Source organism: Sapajus apella, unplaced genomic scaffold (genome assembly GCF_009761245.1).
Source record: "Sapajus apella isolate SASKATOON/1434 unplaced genomic scaffold, GSC_monkey_1.0 scaffold19, whole genome shotgun sequence".
In the NCBI taxonomy this organism is placed as follows: Eukaryota; Metazoa; Chordata; class Mammalia; order Primates; family Cebidae; genus Sapajus; species Sapajus apella.
In genome coordinates, this window is record NW_022436959.1 from 11,077,082 (window position 1) to 11,098,477 (window position 21,396).

The 21,396-nt window shown below is 43.2% G+C and overlaps 1 protein-coding gene across 2 annotated transcripts in view; it reads right to left on the bottom strand.

Annotated features, from left to right (window-relative positions):
* The window catches only part of NFE2L3 (nuclear factor, erythroid 2 like 3), a 30,006-nt gene that overhangs the window by 2,314 nt on the left and 6,296 nt on the right, over window positions 1-21,396 (bottom strand). The window contains exons 2-3 of one of the 2 annotated variants that reach the window (XM_032286948.1): window positions 4,529-4,708; window positions 102-185 (exon numbers count right to left, since the gene is read on the bottom strand). In XM_032286948.1, the coding sequence (XP_032142839.1) occupies window positions 102-185; window positions 4,529-4,708 (264 nt within the window). The remainder of the gene's footprint in view (window positions 1-101; window positions 186-4,528; window positions 4,709-21,396) is intronic. The other variant, XM_032286949.1, reaches the window with a different exon arrangement.

The following is a 21,396-nucleotide window of genomic DNA, read 5'->3' on the forward strand; positions in this document are numbered from 1 at the left end:
AAAAATGAGCATTCCTTTGTCATTCAGGTAAAGGAGCTATATTCACTAAAAGGTCAGTGCAGTTAAGTTCCTATGAGGATAAAAGCCAAGGTTCCAATTACCTCCAGTGAATTTTCAGGCTGTGATGAAAGCAACTGGAGTAAGTCTTCCAGAGAGAGAGAAATATCTGTCCCATTCAGATGTCCCTGTAGAGAAACAAAGATGTATAAAAAACTGAACTGATTGGGGCTTTAGGCTTTATCTTTAAAGGATTACCAGGTCTTATCTCCACACTGGGTTTTTATCCCTATTCCTTGGAAGTTTTACATTTTATTTTTTGAGATGAGGTCTCTTGCCCAGAATGGAGTGCCGTGGCACAATCTGCTCACTATAACCTCTACCTCCCAGGTTCAAAGGAGTCTCCTGCTTTAGCCTCCTGAGTAGCAGGGATTGCAGGCATGCACCATGCGTGATCCACCCACTTCGGCCTCTCAAAGTGCTGGATTACGGACGTGAGCCACTGTAGCCAGCCTATTTCTCTTACAGTACTCAGTATTTCAACATGCATATTTAAACTCCAAAGCTCATCAGTATCTCTATTCCTACCCTAAACATCTTCCATATAATTTTTGGCTAGTATTTTTTGTTTCAATTTATTTTGCCCCTCCATAGCCAACCTTCCCAGTTGGTTACACGATTACATAATTTTGCCAGGTTGGTGGCTCACACTTGTAATCTCAGCACTTTGGAAGGCCAAAGCAGGAGCCCAGGAGTTGGAGACCGGCCTGGGCAACAAGACAGTCTCTACAAATAAAAATTAGCTGGGTGTGGCAGTGTACCTGTGGACCCAGCTACTCTGGGAAGCTGAGTGAGGCAGGAGGATTGCCAGGGTTCAGGAGGTTGAGGGTACAGTGAGTGACAGCTCCAGCCTAACAATGAGGTTTTGTCTCAAAGTAATTTTTATAGTCTCTACTTAAATTTACTCTTCTTTAACCATTACCCATCGATGTTTCATCTCTCACTCCTGGCCTTCATGGTGTAGCTTCTTTGTAGTTGAAATAACTCTTCAAAGTTCTTAGAGACTTTTGAGACAGTCTCACCATTTCCCGGGCTGGAGTGCAGTGGTGGGATCTTGGCTCACTGCAGTCTCTGCCTCCCGGGTTCAAGTGATTTTTGTGTCTTAGCCTCCTGAATAGCTGGGACTATAGGCATGTGCCACTATGCCCAGCTAATTTTTATACTTTTAATAGAGATGGGGTTTTGCCATGTTGGCCAGGCTTGTCTCAGAACTGACCACAGGTATCCACTTGCCTTGGCCTCAAAGTGTTGAGATTACACGCGTGAGCCACCGTGCCTGGCCTGTGTGGAATTACTTTGCCTTCACGCTAAAATGATGGTAAAAGTATCAGGTTTAATGTTTTCTGTCAGTACTCTGTAAGGCATTTATTACTACTGGTAAGTTTGTTCGGTGCTATTTATAATGAACCTTTTCTATCTCCGGTAATTTAAAAGATTTGTTTTTCCTTAGTTCTTCATGTTCTGTTTCAATGTGATATGTCTGGGACTTAATTTGTTTTCATTTACTTTGTTAGGAGCTCTGTGTAGTCCTTTGAGGACTTTTCTGGAAATATTTTGCCATGAACTTGCTTATCTTTCATATTTTGTAGTTGCTTCTTCTGAGACTCCTATTAGAAGTAACTTAGATTCTTCTCTGTCACTGTCTCAGTTTTGCTTTCATACTGTGCATCTTCTCTGTGGTACATTCTAGATAATTTTAGGTCCTTCTAACTTGCCTTTTTTTTTTTTTAGCTGTTCATACCACTTTCACAGAATTTTCAATGAAAATGACTACTTTTTTTTATATCTAGAATTTCATTTGTGTTCTTTTCTAGATCTGCTTTTCCTTTTTTCATGATAGTCTGTTCTTGCTTTATAGACTGTTCCTTCATGAACAATTTAAACACTGATTTTAGAATCTTTTTCAGAGGACTAGGAATCCTGACTTTTGCATATGCTGACTCATGATGATGTCATTTTAAAAAGGTGAGACCATTCAAGAGCTGTAGTTAGGGAACTGAAAAAAATTCTAAGGGCATGTTTTCAGGTGTGAGATGGCCAGCAAGTGGTTCAGAGAGCCACCTGGAGAGGTGTGATGTAAGTATACCACTGAACATTCAGGTAGAGTCCTAAAGGACCAGCTGCAGTGGAGATACATTTGCCCCTGTCAAGGGAAAGACTCCCAGCTGTGGGGCCAGGAGTCTCCAAAGAACCTATACAATGAGAAAGTGCCCATGTGACAAAGAGTTGTATAATATTTAAATGTATCACATGGTCGAGAGAAACAATTTCCTACATACTGTCAACCCCAAAGAAATCAGGGCAGGCGGCCACATAAAACTGAAGGAAGAAGAATTTTAGCTCAGTACCTTTTGTTTTGGATTTTTTTTTTTTTTTTTTTTTTTTTTTTTTTTTTGAGACAGGGTCTTGCTCTCATCCAGTCTGAAGTGCAGTGCATGATGACAGCTCACTGCAGCCTCAACTTCCTGGCTCAAGTGATCCCACCTCAGCCTGCAAGTAGCTGGGACCACAGGCACATACCACTATGCCTAGCTAATTTTTGGTTCAGTGTTCTTGAGAACCACACTGGGTCATACATTTTTTTTTTTTCCTGTTGCCAAGGTTGGAGTGCACTGGTGTGATCACAGCTCACTGCAGCCTTGACCTCCCAGGCTTAGGTGATCCTCCCATCTCAGCCTCCCAGGTAGCTAGGACTATAAGAACAAATCACCACACCCAGCTAATTTTTGTAATTTTTGTGGAGCTGGTTTTTACCATGTTGCCCAGGCTTGTCTCCAACTCCCCAGCTCAAGTGATCTGCCTGCTTTGCCCTACCAAAGTGCTCTGATTACAGGCATGAGTAGCTGCACACAGCCACATTGGGTTATTCTTACCAATTGCTGCACCAGGATAGCCAGAGGGATTTTTATGAGTATCTAGAATTTATGGGACCTGCCCTAGATTTCACCAAGGGGTTCTAGGTGGAAACTGGAGGGGCAAGGGAGGAGTGGTAGATAGGCAAAGAGAACAAATCTGTTTTCCGATTTCATGCCAAATGATTGGGAATACTATGGTGACAGCTGTCTGAAAAGGGTCAGGGCATGCTACTCTCCATCCTCCAAGGTATTCAAAACACAGCCCTAAACTCCACCTTCTGGGAAGGGGACACACTAAAGCAGGTGATGGCTGAGAACCATCAGGTCATGACCTGCAAGGGTGTGCCTTCCAGGTAGAAATGTCATGTGGTTATTGAATATTTCTGGAGCATCTGTTTGCCATGCTTGTGGGCAGGACCTCAGCAGGGCTTAAAAGAAACCAGATACAGCCTAAATGAAAGGAGGGGGAAGCATAGATTGCAGGAAGAATCAATCCCTTCAGCCTGGCTCCTGGAGTTCATCTTTCTATACCTCTTCTCACAGCTGAAGAGTAAGGTGAGCCGGGCATGGTGGCTCATGCCTGTAATCCCAGCACTTTGGGAGGCCAAAGTGGGTGGAACACCTGAGGTCGGGAGTTCAAGACCAGTATGACCAACATGGAGAAACCCCATCTCTACCAAAAATATGAAATTACCCGGGCGTGGTGGCACAGGCCTGTAATCTCAGCTAACTCGGGAGGCGGAGGTTGTGGTGAGCCAAGATCGTACCATTGCACTCCAGTCTGGGCAAGGAGAGCAAAACTATCGCAAAAAAGTTAGACAATGAGGAGCCAATGAGGTAGTCCCACTGGACCATGGATCCCAATGGTTCAGCCAGGCTGCCAGGAGACTGAACAAAGATTTCAGCACAAGCCTTAGCTGATATCATGGATGACTGGCTGTAGGTTGGCCCTCGGCTTTCTCTGGTGGACTAGGCCAGCCTGGCTGCCTGTTCATGTGGCTGGTTGAGGACTCCTAGGTTCACCATTTCTTCATCTCTTGCCTTGGCAAACATAATTAGGAAAACCTGCTAGCAAGGTCCTGGAGGGGGGTGTGTACATACGCACACAAAATCTTTTTAAATTGAGTTTTGCTTTTGCTCAGGCTAGTGTGCAATGGCATGATATCGGCTCACCACAACCTCTGCCTCCTGGGTTCAAGTGATTCACCTGCCTCATCCTCCCAAGTAGTTGGGATTATAGGCATGCGGCATCACACCCGGCTAATTTTGTGTATTTTTAGTTTAGACAGGGTTTCTCCATGTTGGCCAGGCTGGTCTTGAAGTCCTGCCCTCAGGTGATCTGCCCACCTCAGCCTCCCAAAGTGCTGGCATTACAGGCCAGAGCCACCGGGCCCGGCCATGCACACAAAATCTTGAGTTTAACCACAGAAAACAATTGTATGGGCTAATTTGTTTATAAATCAAATTATTACTTCCATAACTTAAAGATATAGGTATTTTCATAGATTTGATAATAGTACGGCATACTTACATGTTCATTCTGACACACAAATGTCAATGCCACAAAATCTACATTAAAACCAAAATGGCAAGGCTGGAATATTCTGACAGGTTACCTCATTTCTAGATTCAGTGCTCTTTTCTGCCTCCCAATCAGGTTTCTCGGCTATTTTGTTTTCATCTTCATTATTCTGCTGAAATGAGTTCTCTTTCTGGGCTGACGCCCTTTCTTCATTTTCCTCATGCTGGGAACTATGATCCACACCTTCATGCTTTTCTCTTAGTACCTCGTTCTTCTAGGAAAGTACCAAATAATGTGCTTAGTAGAAATCTATATTTCATCAAATGAGCAAACGTCTTTAAAACTGCATTGTGCTTATTGTTCAGTGACCATGAAAACCCACAAGTCAAAAGCTAAGACTGGCATTTCATTATTTCAGTATCAAAGAAACATTTAATTCAGAAACAAAGGTCAGTTTTATGTCCTGTCCTGAGACAGGCTGTTCTAATCTGTGCAGTTTAATAAACATGCACTTATAAGGCCCCTGAATTTAAAATACTCATGAGTTAGATTTGGAAATTAATGTTGCCAGTGGGCAGTTTTTACTTAGTTTTCTGTTGAAAATCAATCAAACAGCTAAGTTGGAAGCAAACAACTTATTATTATTACAAACTATTGTGGTTCTCTCTGGAAGGTTGGGAACAGAGTGGGAAAGAGTTTATTACTTCACTTTATACATATCTAACTGTTTGAATATTTTACAACAAACATTCCTTTTATAATCAGGAAAGTGATAAATATAAAACATCTCCACAAATCTATACTTATTTACCCAGATAAATCCTTCTACCTTTTAATTTACATTATAATGAGACCTAAATAATTAAAAGACTAGAGAATTCTTTTAAACATTCAAATATGGTTACCATTTAGTATGTACTACATATTCAGATATTTTCAACTATGATATTAAAATCTCTCTAGATATGTTTTTCCCTCTAACATCAAAGCTTCTCAAACTTTTTCACAATTTGTTTCTTCCAGGAACAAGACACACTGGCACACCCCCTTCCCACCAAACCACAGAAAAAAATAATATTTTTTTAAGTGAAGGTCAAAGATATGAAAATTTACAGATGTGAGAAGAAAGGAGAAAAATCAAGGCAAGATAAGGAAAAAAGGAGGCTGATGTTCTGCTGGTCCTCTTGCATTACTGGCTTCTGTGTGTGCCTATCTTTGACACTGTGCCTTTCCTCTAGACGTGTAGATGATGTTTGGTCTTAGAGCTCAGTCAGTCTCTCCCTTTGTACATTCTGTTATAACCCTGTTCGTATGTTTAAGGTACTGCTCCTGCTACTGTCCCCTCTCTTCTGCATCAACAATTGTTTCTCATCTACTTGAAAATTCCCATCAGCCTACTACTACCATACACGAATACCCTGCACCTTCAAAAACACCTCCCTTGGTCCCACACTAGTCTTCAGATCCCATCCCATTTTTCTGCTCCCCTTTAAAGCAAAAACATCCAAAGAGTTATCTGCACTCAGTGTGTTTTCTCTTTACCCATCAGCAAAATTTGACTTAGTTACCACCTCCTCCTGGAAACAGCTTCTTCACCTGGCAAACAAGTACCTCTCTCTCCTACCTCTCCAAGAACTTCTGCTTTGCTGATTCTTCATCCCTTTGATAACTAAACACAGCAATATGTCCCAAGCCTCAGTCCTCAGGTCCGCTAAGCGCTCTACCACTTCACAGCTCTTGTATTTGCGGCCCTTTCTGCCTGTACACTCTCTCAACCCTCTTATCCTCCTGCCCCCAGATCTCTTCAAATATTTACCATCTCACTTTCCTTTCTTAATCACTCTATATCAGAAAGTACATCAATAACTATTTCCCTTATCTATTTTTTTCTTTTATTTCCTGTGATCAGTTGACATATTTCCCTTATCTTGCTTTATTTTTTTCTCCATAGCATTTAGCACCAGCTGATATAATATCATGTTTGTTTGCTGTTGTCCTACTAGAATGCTAGTTTTTTGAAGGCAAGGACTGTTTGGTTCCTGCTATATGGCCACTTCCTAACCCAGATCCCGGCACATAACAGACCCTTACTACATATTTGTTGAATAGCTGAACTCTTAGACACAATATTCTCAGACTTTGATAGAGATCTTACTTCTGATGCATTGTTCTTTCCTGCAACTACAATACTATCTAAATCTGGGGAAGGAAGAAAGGGTAACTGATCACTTTTTACCTCTCATCTTTTGCTAAGGTAAGGTTTTTTGTTGTTGTTAAACCTGAAGATTATCAAATTCAAAATTTTGGATACCTGAGGCACCTAACTTTGTTTAAAAATTTGCTGTTGGTAGACAGAGAAACTTCTAATCTCTAAATCAAATGATCTATTTTAGAACCATGAAACAAAGTCTCCTTAATCTGTAATATGTGCATTAATACAACACACATGGACAAACATGCAAACACAAGAATGTTACCAATAATATTACATAAACAATAACAGAGGGAAACAAGTGGTTCATATATATCAAGCCAATAAAGTAATCGATCAAGCAGACTTTTGTCTGGGAAAGCTTTTTTTGTGGGGGAAACTTTTAGAGTGTAATGAATTGGTAACAAAGGTATATAAGATGACTTGCCTGAAAGCTCGGGAAGATAAAGATTAAAGGCAGAGAAATTCTGTATGACCAAAATTCACACTACAAGAAGCTGAAATTAGGTCAAAAATCCTATTATATAATAATGGATCATAACTCATTGAATAAAATGAGTTGAATAAAAGAATCAAAGAGTACACTCAAATATAAACAACCAAATGAAGGAAAAAGGAATTTTTTTTTTCTTTTTTTTTTGAGATGGAGTCTTGCTCTTTCGCCAGGCTGGAGTGCAGTGGCATGATTTTGGCTCACTGCAACCTCTGTCTCCCAGATTCAAGTGATTCCCCTGCCTCAGTCTCCCGAGTAGCTGGGACTACAGGCACGTGCCACCACACTGAGCTAATTTTTTTTGTATTTTAGTAGCGAAGGGGTTTCACCATGGCCAGGATGGTCTCCATATCCTGATCTCATGATCTGCCTGCCTCAGCCTCTCAAAGTGCTGGGATGACAGGCATGAGCCACCGTGCCTGGCTGGAAATCTCTTTCTCATAGAATACAAACAATAAACATAAAAGGAGAATGACGAATTAGAAAACCATCAATGGAAGCTTAATTTATGTAGTGAAAATTTCATGAGAAATCCAATAAAGTAATCTCAAAGTATCTGCAGATTACCTGTTAATTACAAAGAGAAAAGTAATAACACTACAGGAGAAATCTGGCAGACACCATCTTAACCAAATGGTCAACTGTATCATCAAAATATGGAGTTAAACCAACATTGTGGTCTCCTGATATGGAGGACAATACCATTTCTGTGGTTTTCTCACCAAAAATTCACAACCTCAATCTAATCATTGAGGAAACATCAGATAAATCAAAATTGAGAGTCATTTTTGCAAACTAACTGATTGATGCCCTTCAACAATCTAAAGGTAAAGAAACACCAAGAGTGAGGACCGTTTCCACATTACAGAACTCCTGGGCTCAAGCGATCCTCCTCCCTCAGCCTCCTGAGTAGCTGGGACTACAAGCACGTGCCACTGAGCCTGACAACTCTTCTTTTTTTTCTTTTTTTTTTCTTTTTTTTCTTTGAGACGGAGTTTCACTCATGTTACCCAGGCTGGAGTGCAATGGCGCAATCTCGGCTCACCGCAACCTCCGCCTCCTGGGTTCAGGCAATTCTCCTGCCTCAGCCTCCTGAGTAGCTGGGATTACAGGCACGCACCACCATGCCCAGCTAATTTTTTTTTTTTTTTTTTGTATTTTTAGTAGAGACAGGGTTTCACCGTGTTGACCAGGATGGTCTCGATCTCTTGACCTCGTGATCCACCCACCTCGGCCTTCCAAAGTGCTGGGATTACAGGCTTGAGCCACCGCACCCGGCCCTGACAACTCTTCTAATATTTACATTTCTTATTTCATTTTCTTGTCTAATTGCTTTGGCTATGCTTCCCAACTGATGCTAAATAATGGTGATACCTGATAGTCTTGCTGATGAATTTAATGAGAATGCTTCACCAATAAGGATGACTTGTATTTAAGATACAGTCACAGTCATTTTAAATTGAGTATCAAATACATTAGTGCTGGGAATATGATAGTGAAAAATACAATCAGACCCTGCCCCCTTCACATCTTACATTCTATTTTTATTTTTGTGTAGAGACGGGGTCTTGCTATGTTGCCCAGGCTAGTCTTAAACTCCTGGCCTCAAACAATTCTTTCCACCTTGGCCTCCCAAAGCACTGGGATTATAGGTGTAGGCCATCACTCCTGGCCAGATTTCACATTCTAAAGAGAGAGGGAACCAAAAATACAAGTGAACTAATGAAAAACTCCAAGTTATGGTAAGTGAAAGAGAGCTAGGTATGTGAAAAAAGGAGACAAAGGAATTCAAGGCATAGATAATATCCAAACAGTACTCATTTTCCTCTTACCATAGTTTATTTAACTGGCTTTTTTTTCTTTTGAGACGGAGTTTTGCTCTTGTCACCCCGGCTGGAGTGCAATAATGCAATCTTGGTTCACTGCAACCTCCACCTGCTGGGTTCCAGTGATTCTCCTGCCTCAGCCTCCCAAGTAGCTGGGATTACAGGTGACTGCCACCATGCCCAGATAGTTTTTGTATTTTTAGTATTTTTGTATTTTATATTTTGTAATTTTAGATGAGGTTTCTCCATGTTGACCAAGCCTGTCTCGAACTGACTTCAGGTGATCCACCCACCAGCCTCCCAAGTGCTCAGATTACAGGCATGAATCACCTGTAATTGAATCGCCTGTAATGAATTACCTGGTGCGGTGGCACCCAGACTACCTGGCCTCTGTTTTTCCTAAGATGGAGTCTAGCTCTGTCACCCAGGCTAGAGTACAGTGGCACAATCTCAGCTCACTGCAACCTCTGCCTCCCAGGTTCAAGCAATTCTCCTGCCTCAGCCTCCCAAATAGTTAGGATTGCAGGCTCATGTCACTATGCCTGGCTAATGTTTTGTATTTTTAGTAGAGATGGGGTTTCACCATGTTGGCCAGGCTCCTGACATCATGATCCACCCACCACGGCCTCCCAAAGTGCTGGGATTACAGGCGTGAGCCACTGCACTTGGCCCAACCTTAACAGTAGATATTTAGTTGTTTCTAATCTTATAACAGATATTAAAATCTCCTCACCCATACCTCTTTGTACACGTGAAGTAGGATACATTCCTAGAATTTATGCTGGGTCAATGGATATGTATATTTTTAATTTGATGGATTCTACTGAAAAGCACTTTTAAAAAGTTTGTGCCAATTAAAATTCCTACCAACAATGGATAAAAGTGCCAATCTGATAGATGAAAACTGGTGATCATGGCTTACTGCAGCCTCAAACTCTTGGGCTCAAGTGATCCTCTCAGTTTCCCCAGTAGCTGGGACTACAGAAGCATGCCATCATGCCTGGCTAATGTTTGCTTTATAGCGATAAGCGTCTTGCTATTTTGCCCAGGCTGGTCTCAAAACTTCTAGGCTCAAGCGATCCTCCCCACTCAGCCTTCCAAAGGATGGAGTCACGCAGGCTAAGAGTGACTCATGGTTTTCTCTGATGTGCTTTTTTAGGCCTTGGTATCACTGTTAACCTGGTTTTGAAAAAAGAATTAGGAAGCTTTATTGGAATTCCTTATACTTTGAATATTTGAAAGAATTTCCCTTGAATTCTCTCAGTGCCAGGAGTTTTTTGTTTTTCTGAAGAAACTATTCTGACAACTTTTTAAACTTCTTTCATGGGATATACCAACAGACATCCAAAAAGGCTGTTCCAACCTACACTGCCATCTGGTATGTGAGCATACCCACTTCCTCACACCCCACCTACCCTGGGTTTGTTTCTTAACATTTGCTAATTAAAAGGTGAGAAACATCTCATTAGCAGGACAATCTTGCAGGTATCAGTGCACATAGGAAACACGTGGTGAATATGAAGATAGGAGAGGTGGGGATAGATTCAGAATGTTACAGTGCCTGCCTGCTCTTCAAGATCAGCAACTGAAAGAGCCAAGGGAGGAAGGCAGTGGCTTCTCCTGTGGGTGTTTCTTCTGTAGCCGGGTAGAGAGAGGCAGGAAAGGAAGACAGCAAGAGGTGGGGGCCATGTCACTTCAGTGTTGAAAACCCGGTTTCCTGAGAGGGCCCCTTCCAGCTCTGACACTCCAAAGGTCTATGAATAAGTGACCGTATAATTCATCACCAAACCTGTCCACTTCTGAGAGGGTAAGAGGGTGCTATTAACAATTAGGCTGGGCAACAAGCATAAACCAGAACTATCCCGTATGGTGACCCACCTGAGGCCACAGGGGAAGAAGAGATTGCACAGCTCTCAAGAAGCTTGTTTTTTTTTTTTTCTTTTTTTTTTTTTTTTTTTTTTTTTTTGGTAGGGATGGGATCTTGCCATGTTGCTCAGGCTGGTCTTAAAGCTCCTGGGCTCAAGCAATCCTCCCACCTGGGCCTCCCAAAGGGCTGGGATTACAGGCATGAGCCGCTGCACCCGGCCACTCTCAAGAATGTGGATGGCAGACTGAATTCCACAGACTGAGGGAAGAGAAATTCTTTATCCTGCACAGCCTTAGGTACTGAATAAGTGTCTTCTTAGATGGTCCTTCCTGCATTCATTCAACTTTTCTTTCTTGGGAGCCTATTATAAGGCTACTATAATAAACACAACAAGCATCATAAGTGATAAATGAGAAGCTCCCCCAGCGGTAGTGGGATGCATGTGGAGATGTGCAGCCAGGTCCCCTTCAAAGGAGGACTTGTGGCTATTCCTGGATACCTGTGGGTGGCCAGCCTCAAGCAGCTGAGAGCTGCCTCACCTAAGGTCACACCCATCCCAGTGTGCCCACATCCCAAGACCTGTCAGCCGAGAGTAGAGAGACAAGGCCATCTTGGCCCAATGTGGGACAAGTCTGATGCATCCATGTCAGCCCCAGTGTGCTGGGTACTGCCAGCCTACATCACAGTTTGACTTCTGCTTCTGTCTAATCCTGCTTGTCTCCAGTTACTGATCCCAAGGGCCTCCCCCAATAAATGTCCTGCACACTAAAGGCAGTCTCAGAGTCTGCTTACCAGAGAACACAACTTCTAACAGTTAGCAATTATTCTACCTTGAGGAGGAGAGGGGTTATTCTACCTTGAGGAGGAGAGGGGGAGAATCGCAAGGCAGAGAGGGGTGAAGGATTCGCTATGGTAATATTTACGAGGTGAAAAAGGCCTATGGAATTTGTAATATAATTTGCCATTGCTTCTTGGCCTTTTGGCTGGAATCAAGTGTAATATAATGTGCAGTCTGCAAAGCCCAAAACAGCCTAGTGGCTAGGAGGGTCCATGTTCAAAACAGCTGAGTAAAAAGACCTATCCTACTCCAATAGCTGGGTAACATTGGGCCAGTTGCTAAACCTCTTTGACCCTCAGTTTCCTCATCTGTGAAATGAGAAGATAATATCTAATTTACATTTTAAGGAATTAGTTGAAAATAGCCCCTTCAGGAACACTTCTGCACTGCTGGTGGGAACATATACCGCTATGTAAAACAGTGTGGAGATTCCTTAAAGAACTAAAAGTAGAACTACCATTTGATCCAGCAATCCCACTACTGGGTATCTACCCAGAGGAAAAGAAGTCATTATACCAAAAAGATACTTGCACACTCATGTTTATAGCAGCATAATTCACACTTGCAAAAATATGGAACCAGCACAAATGTCCACTGATCAATGAGTGGATAAAGAAATTGTGGAATAAATATACATATATATGTATCTATATATGATGGACTACTACTCAGCCATAAAAAAGAACAAATTTATGGCACTCACAGCAACCTGGATGGAACTAGAGACTATTATTCTAAGTGAAGTAATTCAGGAACAGAAAACTAATCATCATATGTTCTCAACTCATAATTGGAAGCTAAGCTATGGGGATGCAAAGGCATAAGAATGACAAGAATAGCTAGGTGTGGTGGCTCACACCTGTAATCCCAGCACTTTGGGAGGCAAGGTGGGTGGGATCACCTGAGGCCAGGAGTTAGAGACCAGCCTGTCCAACGTGGTGAAACCCCATCTCTACTAAAAATACATAAAATTAGCCAGGCGTTGTGGTGGGCACCTATAATCCCAGCTACTCGTGAGGCTGAGGCATAAGAGTCACTTGAACCCAGGAGGCAGAGGTTGCAATGAGCCGAGATCGGCCCACTGGACTCCAGCCTGGGTGACAGAGCAAGACTTTGTCTCTAAATAAATAAATAAAATAAATAAATGAAGAGTTAATTACAAACTGAAATGACTTTCGAGGTGGATTTTAACTACTTGGTTAACAATTATAGAGAGAGACTATCCTGTAAGTGGAAACTAAGCTATGGGGATGCAAAGGCATAAGAATGACAAGAATGGCCAGGCATGGTGGCTCATGCCTGTAATCCCAGCACTTTAGGAGGCTGAGGTGGTAGATCACCTGAGGTCAGGAGTTTGACACCAGCCTGGGCAACTTGTTAAAACCCTGTCTCTACTAAAAATACAAAAATTACCTGGTGTGGTGGTGTGTAGTTCCAGCTACTTGGGAGGCTGAGGCAGGAGAATCACTTGAACCAGGGAGGTGGAGGTGCAGTGAGCTAAGATCACACTATTGCACTCCAGCCTGGGTGACAGAGTGAGATCCCGTCTCAAAAAAAAAAAAAAAAAAGGGGGAATGACAAGAATGACACAGTGGACCTCAAGGACTTGGGGGATGGGGGAAGAAGGGTGGAGGCGATTAGGGATAAATTGGGTTCAGTGTATACTGCTTGGGTGATGCACCAAAATCTCACAAATCACCGTCTAAAGAACTTACTCATTTAACCCAACATCACCTGTTTGGAAATTAAAAAATTTTTTTAAATAAAAAAAAAAATTAAGGCCGGGCGCGGTGGCTCAAGCCTGTAATCCCAGCACTTTGGGAGGCCGAGGCGGGTGGATCACGAGGTCAAGAGATCGAGACCATCCTGGTCAACATGGTGAAACCCCGTCTCTACTAAAAATACAAAAACATTAGCTGGGCATGGTGGCATGTGCCTGTAATCCCAGCTACTCAGGAGGCTGAGGCAGGAGAATTGCCTGAACCCAGGAGGTGGAGGTTGCAGTGAGCCGAGATTGCGCCATTGCACTCCAGCCTGGGTAACAAGAGTGAAACTCCATCACAAAAAAAAAAAAAAAAATTTAAAAATTAGAAAATCAGATATACATGTTAGAAACAGCCCCTTCATACATGTAAGCTGCTATATAAACATAATTTACTCCTTTCTACTGCTTTTTGATTCTGAGGATTTATGATTAATGATTAACTGCCAATAACTCAATCCAGATTTCAAGAGAAAGCCAAACCGCCCAGCTCTGGTAGCCGGTAATTATTATCTGTTTCCTGTTTTTCCTCTCAACTCAAGCACATAGAGCTGAGACACAGAGTATGTTTTACAAGTACTGTTGTATATACTTGAGGTTTATAGTTCATGCTCTTAATTTAAATAATAGGCAAGTTAAACCCATCATTAAGTTACTTTTTATTTGTGTGCAGGTGACTTTTACTCTTGTGGGGCTGGGACATAAAAAAAAAAAAAAAAAAAAGTACATTTCACACCTGCCACAGAAAGCTATCATACACTTGGGAGCTGGGGCCCTTAGTCACAACTATCACAACTGAAAACCTACTGACTTGTACAGAACTGGCACCTGGTAGAAAGGCCTGCCCCACCACATCCCTCTGTGCTGGGAACTGACTTCTCCGTGCTCTGCAAAGATCCAGAACCTTCTCAGTTTGGGCCCTTTAACCCAAACTGGGTCCTCCTGTCTCTAAAATCCCATGTCTTCTAGGTTTTTTTCTCACAGCACTTATCCCCATCTATCTAAAATCACAAATTATATGGGTCTCTTCTTTCCTACTAGCTGTAAACCCGATACCTGCCCTCCAGCCATTCACCTTTGCCACCTATGTAAGGAGCAGAGCAGAAGAGTCTTGCGCAAAGGTTCTCTAAATCAAGTGACACAGTGGAAAGGGCAAGAAAGGAGCAAAGCTGGGCTTTTCTCTTCTCCTTGCAGTCTCTGAAGCCCCTGTCAACTGGCAAGTGTGCCACTTATGCTGTACTGGGATCTGAGTCACGTGGTAGAGGGTTTGCCCCTGAAAATACCCTTTGTGAATAGCCTCAGCAGCTTTAGCTAGGCCTTTCATTTATTCATCTGGAGGAGGAAGGACTGAGACCTGCTTTGACCTCTAGAGTTGGAAGAACCTTCAAAGACAAAGAACAGTGTGGTCTATGAGAAGGATGACATCAGAGGGAGAGTGGTGAGGCCAAAGCACTCTGAGGCCTGTCTCTAGGCTGGAGGCGGGCTGGAGTCATCAGGGCTAGAGAGAAACATGGAGCCAGATAAAAAGAGACTGTGTCCTGCCTGGCCTGGGTGGTTTAATAGCAATTTATAATAATTCCAGCTTGTGTTGATTCAGCACTGGCTGTAAGCCAGGCCCTATGTACATTATCTCATTTAAGTTGCTCAGCATCCCTGTAAGGTATGTATTGTTATTACAGACGAGGAAACTGAGGCACAGAGACTTAAGCAGCTTGCCTTAAGTCACACAGCTAGTAAGTGACAGAACCAGGATTTGGCGGCAGGCATTTTTATTTTACAGCCAGCTCTTAACCACAGTACTGGTTCTTGTTTGCCCCTCCAGGTCCATGTGTGTCCCTAAGAAACTCTTGGGCTCCTGCACTGGCTGGCATCCAGCTGGGTTCACCAGGGGAAGGCTAGAGCAGAACAGAGGGGTAGCCAACAGGGAGGTCAGGGCACTTCCTCCATGATCCACAATGACAGCCCCTCATCCTGGGCTCTAGCAACTCCTTCCATCCCTTTTTACTGGGAGCCTCTGGGCACTCCAATGTCCCTGTCTGCCCTGACCACATGGCTGTAAGAAGTCATTCATTTAAGTCTCTTTCTTTGAGCCATCGAGGGTGAATTCTGCTTCCTGCTACCACCACCCCCCCACGCCCCACCACACCTCGATTCACACTGCATTACACAGATTACAAAGGTGGTGCTGGCAGGAGCTGACTGCATACAAATCCAACCATGCTCCTATCTGCTTGAATATTACTTTATCTGCTTGAATATTACTTTATCATGCAAAAACAGCTGGATACAATCCAAGATATGGATCTTGTCAGATTGTGATTCAAACAAACCAACTATGAAAAATTATTCATGAGATAACAGGAAATCTGAACAGTGACTGGATATGTGATGACTATTAAAGAATCCCGGCCAGGCGCGGTGGCCGATGCCTGTAATCCCAGCACTTTGGGAGGCCGAGGCGGGTGGATCACCTGAGGTCAGGAGTTTGAGACCAGCCTGGCATGATAAAACCTTGTCTCTACCAAAAATACAAAAATTAGCTGGGTGTGGTGGTACACATCTGTAATCCCAGCTACTCGGGAGGCTGAAGCAAAAGAATTGCTTGAACCTGGGAGGCGGAGGTTGCAGTGAGCCGAGATGGCACCATTGCACTCCAGCCTGGGCAACAAGAGTGAAACCCGGTCTCAAAAAGAAAAACCAACCAAACAAAAAAGAATCCTTGTGAATTTCTTTTAGGTGTGCTAATGGGATTGTGGTTATGTTTAGAAGAGTCCTTATGATTTGAGGATATAGACCGAAATATTTACAGAAGGTTTTGAGTCAATGGAGGTAGTGGAAGAGTAAGAAAGGAACAATGCTTGGTTTTTCTCCTTGATAAGAAATGTCTGGGATTTGTTTCAAAAGAATAGAGGGATGGACAGAGGGAGTGAGAGTTAAAGACGAAACGATTGGTCATGAATTAGTAACTGCTGAAGCTACATGATGGGGAGGGGGGTCATTATCCATCTTGATTTTTCTCCATTAGTAATATATGCTTGACATTTTCCATAACGAAATGTGATATGGGCTTGTAATCCTAGCACTTTTGGAGGACAAAACAGATGGTTCACTTGAGCCCAGGAATTTGAGACCAGCCTGGGCAACATGGTGAAACCCATCTCTCCAAAAAACCTAAGAAATGAGCCAGATGTGATGGTGAATACCTGTAGTCCCAGCTACTCAGGAGGCAGAGGTGGGATGATCACCTGAGCCTGGGAGGTCAATGCTGCAGTAAGCCCCGATTATACCACTGCACTCCAGCCTGGGCCACAGAGTGAGACCCTGTCTCAAAAAAATAAAAGAGAAATAGTCCAAACTTACTTCTAAGGTCCCCTGGAAAAGGCAAGGAAACAGCTGAAAAACTTGGCAGACATCCACTAGGTAGCTGAAGCTAACACAGGAGGCCTGTGTTCCATGGGGGCGGCAGTAAAGAGCATCACTAATGATTCTTTTATTTAGTGCTAGATTATCCCAGCAGGCAGAATAGGCCAACTGGTCCTCAAAATACATGATGTCTTTGTATTTTTCCTTATTATAGAAATTTTCAAACATATGTAAACAGAATACAGAATCATACGGTGCACTTTCCATGTAACTATTACCCAGTTACAACCATGATCAGCACTCTTATCATCAATGCCTCCACCCCTCCCCACTCAATTCTTAATAGTTTTTATGTAGGATTTACACATGCGGAAATGCAGAAACCTTATGTGTATACTTTGACAAATGGAGACACTTGTAAAGCTGACACCCCAACCATTATATAGAACATTTCAGAAAGTTCTCTCCCGCTGACACTTTTAGCTCAGCTTTGTCAGTTTTAGAGCTTAAGAACAATTTTTTTCTTTTAAGACGAAGTCTAGCTCTGTGCCCCAGGCTGGAGTGTAGTGGCGTGATCTCGGCTCACTTTCTAACCTACACCTCCTGGGTTCAAGTGATTCTCGTGTCTCGGCCTCCCAAGTAGTTGGGATTACATGTGCGTGTCACCATGCCCAGCTAATTTTTGTATTTTTAGTAGAGATAGGGTTTCGCCATGTTGGCCAGGCTGGTCTTGAACTCTTGACCTCAAGTGATCCGCCCACCTTGGCTTCCCAAAATGCTGGGATTATAGGCATAAGCCACTGCTCCTGGCCTTAAGTATGAATTTTAAACTGCACATATGTGCAAGCTAGTTCTGTATTCATTGTTTTTGCATGCTAGATCCCCATTCTGAAACCTACCTCCACCCCCATCCAGAGTGCATGAATTTTAAACTGCATACACGTGCAAGCTAGTTCTGCATTCATTGTTTTTGCATGCTAAATTCCCATTCCCCATTCCACCCCCATCCAGAGACATGTTCTTTAAAATACACAAGGCAATAATAAAAGGAACTAGGGAAATTGGGTTTTGACTTTTCAATACCTGGTATGTCACTTTGGACCAATTTTTTAACTGCTCTGGGCCTTATAGAAGGGCTTTCTGCCAGACACTCCCTCCCCATTCAGGTATGGTTGGACACTGAGGAGCCCTGGGGGAGGAGCGCTGTGGCAGAGGACCTTAAGCTTGGGATGACACTTGGGGGTGTGAAAACTCCAGAGATATTCAGTCAGCCTGGTGGTAGATGGGTGGGCCCAGCAATCTACATTTTAACTAGTGCCCCAGGGTGCTGGATTACCCTCAGACGCTAGGAAAAAGTCTAAAGAAAGGCAGATTTCTTTAGAAAACTCTAGAGAGAAAAGCTAAGAAATTAAGAAGTTCTTCCTGTGGTTAAGCTTCAGCAGAACTTTAGTTGGCATTGGCGTTCTGCCTCCTCAACAAGTCGAAGGCCTCCTTCACATAACAGCTCTTCAAATATCTGAAGTTGGTGATTATGATCCTTCCTCAGTCTGATTTCCTCAGCATGGAACTGTCCTAGTTTGTTCAACCCTTTCCAGTATGACCTACCCCTTGGGGAGGGAAGGATTCCTTTCATAGTGAAGTGGATGCCAGTCTTTGGTAATTTCCTCTAGAAGACAGGGGTATCATGGAGGTTTGATCTGGAGGTCAGAAGCAGTAAAAGCGACTCATCTGTTGACTATCTATTACTATGCCAGGAACTTCACCAGCCCTTAAACATAGAGTGTCATTTAATCCTCACAAGAACTCTTCAAGAAAGATGTTAATTTACTCCATTTACCAATTTGGAAACCATGGTTTCCCCGATAGAGATGGAGCTAGATGGTGTGATGGTCAATTTTAAATGTCAAAGAGCTAGGCTATTGTTGCTAGTCATTCAATTAAATGCTAACCCATGTGTTGCTCTGAAGGTATTCTGCACATGTGGTTAGCATCTACAATCAACCAGCTGGCTTTAAGTAAAGGAGATTATCTTCAATAATCTGGGTGGGTCTCATCCAATTAACTCCAGAGCGTTAAGACCAAAACTGAGGTTTCCTTGAGAAAGAAGAAATTCTCCCTGGAGCCTGCATCATCGCAGCTCCTGCGGAGACTTCAGCGTTTCTTGGTGCTCTGGAAAGTTTGGATTTGCCAGCCTTTCCAATTATGTCATCCAAGTCCTTGAAATAAATCTGTATGTATTTATTTTTCATATTCTACTCATTCTGTTTTTCTGGAGAACTCTGACAGATACAGATAGGAACCCAGTTTTCCCCATCTTGCCTCTGTGACTTGTCCGCATTCTGCCAACCACCTTCAATTCCACCAAAAACTCAGGGATGTACCTCAACCTAGGAAGGCTGCAGCTGCCCAGAATTGTATTTGAATATTAACATAGATCCAGCTGGGCGCAGTGGCTCACACCTGTAATCCCAGCGCTTTAGGAGGGGAGGCAGGAGGATAGCTTGAGCTCAGGAGTTTGAGACCAGCCTAAGCAGCATGGTGAGACCTTGCCTCTGCAAACAAATTTTCAAAAAATTAGCCAGGTGCGGTGGTGCATGCTTGTGGTCCCAGCCACTTGGGAGGCTTAGACAGGAGGATGGCTCGGCTTGTGCCCAGAGGTTGAGGCTGCAGTAGGACCTGATTGTACTACTGCACACTCCAGCCTGGGTGACTGAGCAAGGCTCTCTCAAAAAAAAAAATAAATAAATAAAGGAAGAAAAAAAAGGAAAAGGAAAAAAAGACAAGAGTTTGAGAATAAACTCTTCCTACCACAAGGCTGCCATGAATGGAGAGACTTTTGTTTTTACCTTTGAAGTTTTATAGTGAGCAGGAGGTGTGGTTTACTCAGTGCTTAACAACAGTGACCTATTCTATTCCTAGCAAGGTCACTAACTTGCTATATAACTTTAGGCAATCCCAAGTTTCACCACGTGATTAATCATAATGCCAGCCTGAAAGTCTGCTTTCCACTGCCCTCATCTATTCAGATAGCTGGCATTAAATAGTCAGATGGCCCATCAGGATTTCAGATCTGACCTACTTTCTAATTGAGACTCAGGGCCTTGAAGGACCTAACACACCTTCACACCTGTGGTATCTTTGCAAGTTCTGCAAAGCCAATGTGATGAATGATTAAGTGCTCAACAGACAGACACAAGCTGAACTGACCTCTGCTCCTAACTCTGTCTCTGGGTGCTATTGCAGGTGAAAGCCAAGACCCAGTCTCCACACTCCAGCCACTGCAGTTCAAAGGAGAGGATGCTAAGTCCTACAGAAGAAATGTTACAGAGTGCAATAGGGCTCAAAGGGAAGAATAGGAAATGTTTTATGGATGAGGTGATGGTTGAGCTGAGTTTGAGAATTTAACAGTAAAAGACTTGAGAGGAATGAAAGGAAGGCATTCCAGGCAAAGGTACGAACAGAGTAAAGGGCAGGAGAGCATGGGGTTTGGGGAAACGGATGGAGAAAGTTTTCTGCTGTAAAGAAAGCTACATGGAGAGGCCCAGCAATGGCAGCTGGGGGTTGGGTCACATAAGCCACAAGGGCGGCCCTGAATGACAAAATACTGAATAGGTAGGCAATGGGGAGCTAGAGGAGGCATCCCACACAAAGCAGAAATGAACCAAGGTGTGCTTTGAAAACCTGCACCTGACAATGCAATGGATGGGAGTAAATTGGGGAGGAAGCAGTGCAAGCCCCACCTGAATTATTAACAGTGTACCAACCCTGCTCAACTTGCACTACCTCACTCAATTCTCACCACTTCCTAAGGTGCTCTTACCATTTCATTTTACAGATAAGGGAACCAAGGCTCAGAGCAGTAAGAAGTGTGCCCCAGATCACGCAACCAGTGTGGCACTACGATCTTCCCAGCTAGTCTGACTGTAGGGCCAGCACCAAAGACACCCTAGAACGGCCTTCCTCAAGTCAGCGCTTGAGCCCTGCATGCTAATTTCCCACTGTCTAGGTTGAGATGTAGGGGGTGTGGAAAGAAGAGAATGATACTTGGCAAAGATGATTTCTCTAACCTAATCGAGGGGAATGACTGACTGGAAAAAGATGGTTTGAGCCAAGCTTCCCCAGGGTTGTACATCCAGCCAGCAAAACCCCAGACTCTCATGAGCACATACCAAGTCCTATGAAATGATCCTCCATATAGGCCAGCTGCTTTCAGAAACAGCTTACTTAGCTTTTAATCATAAGCAAGCTGAACACCCCAAGAGTTGACGGAAGGGAGATGGCGATTGTTATAGATTGAACTGTGTCTCCAAAATTCATGTTGAACTCCTAACCCCTGTACTTAGAACGTGAGCTTATTTGGAAACTGAGTCCATTGCAGATGTAATTAGGTAGGTTAAGATAGAAAGGACGGTATTAGGCAAGTTGAGATAGGAAGGAGGGTAGATCCTTATGCAATGACTGACTGATGTCCTTATAAAAAGGAAAATTTGGCCAGCCTGGGCAACATGGCCAAACCCTGTCTCTACAAAAATTAAAAAAATTAGCTGGGCATGGTGGGGCAGGTGCCTGTAATCCCAGTTACTCGGGAAGCTGAGGTGGAA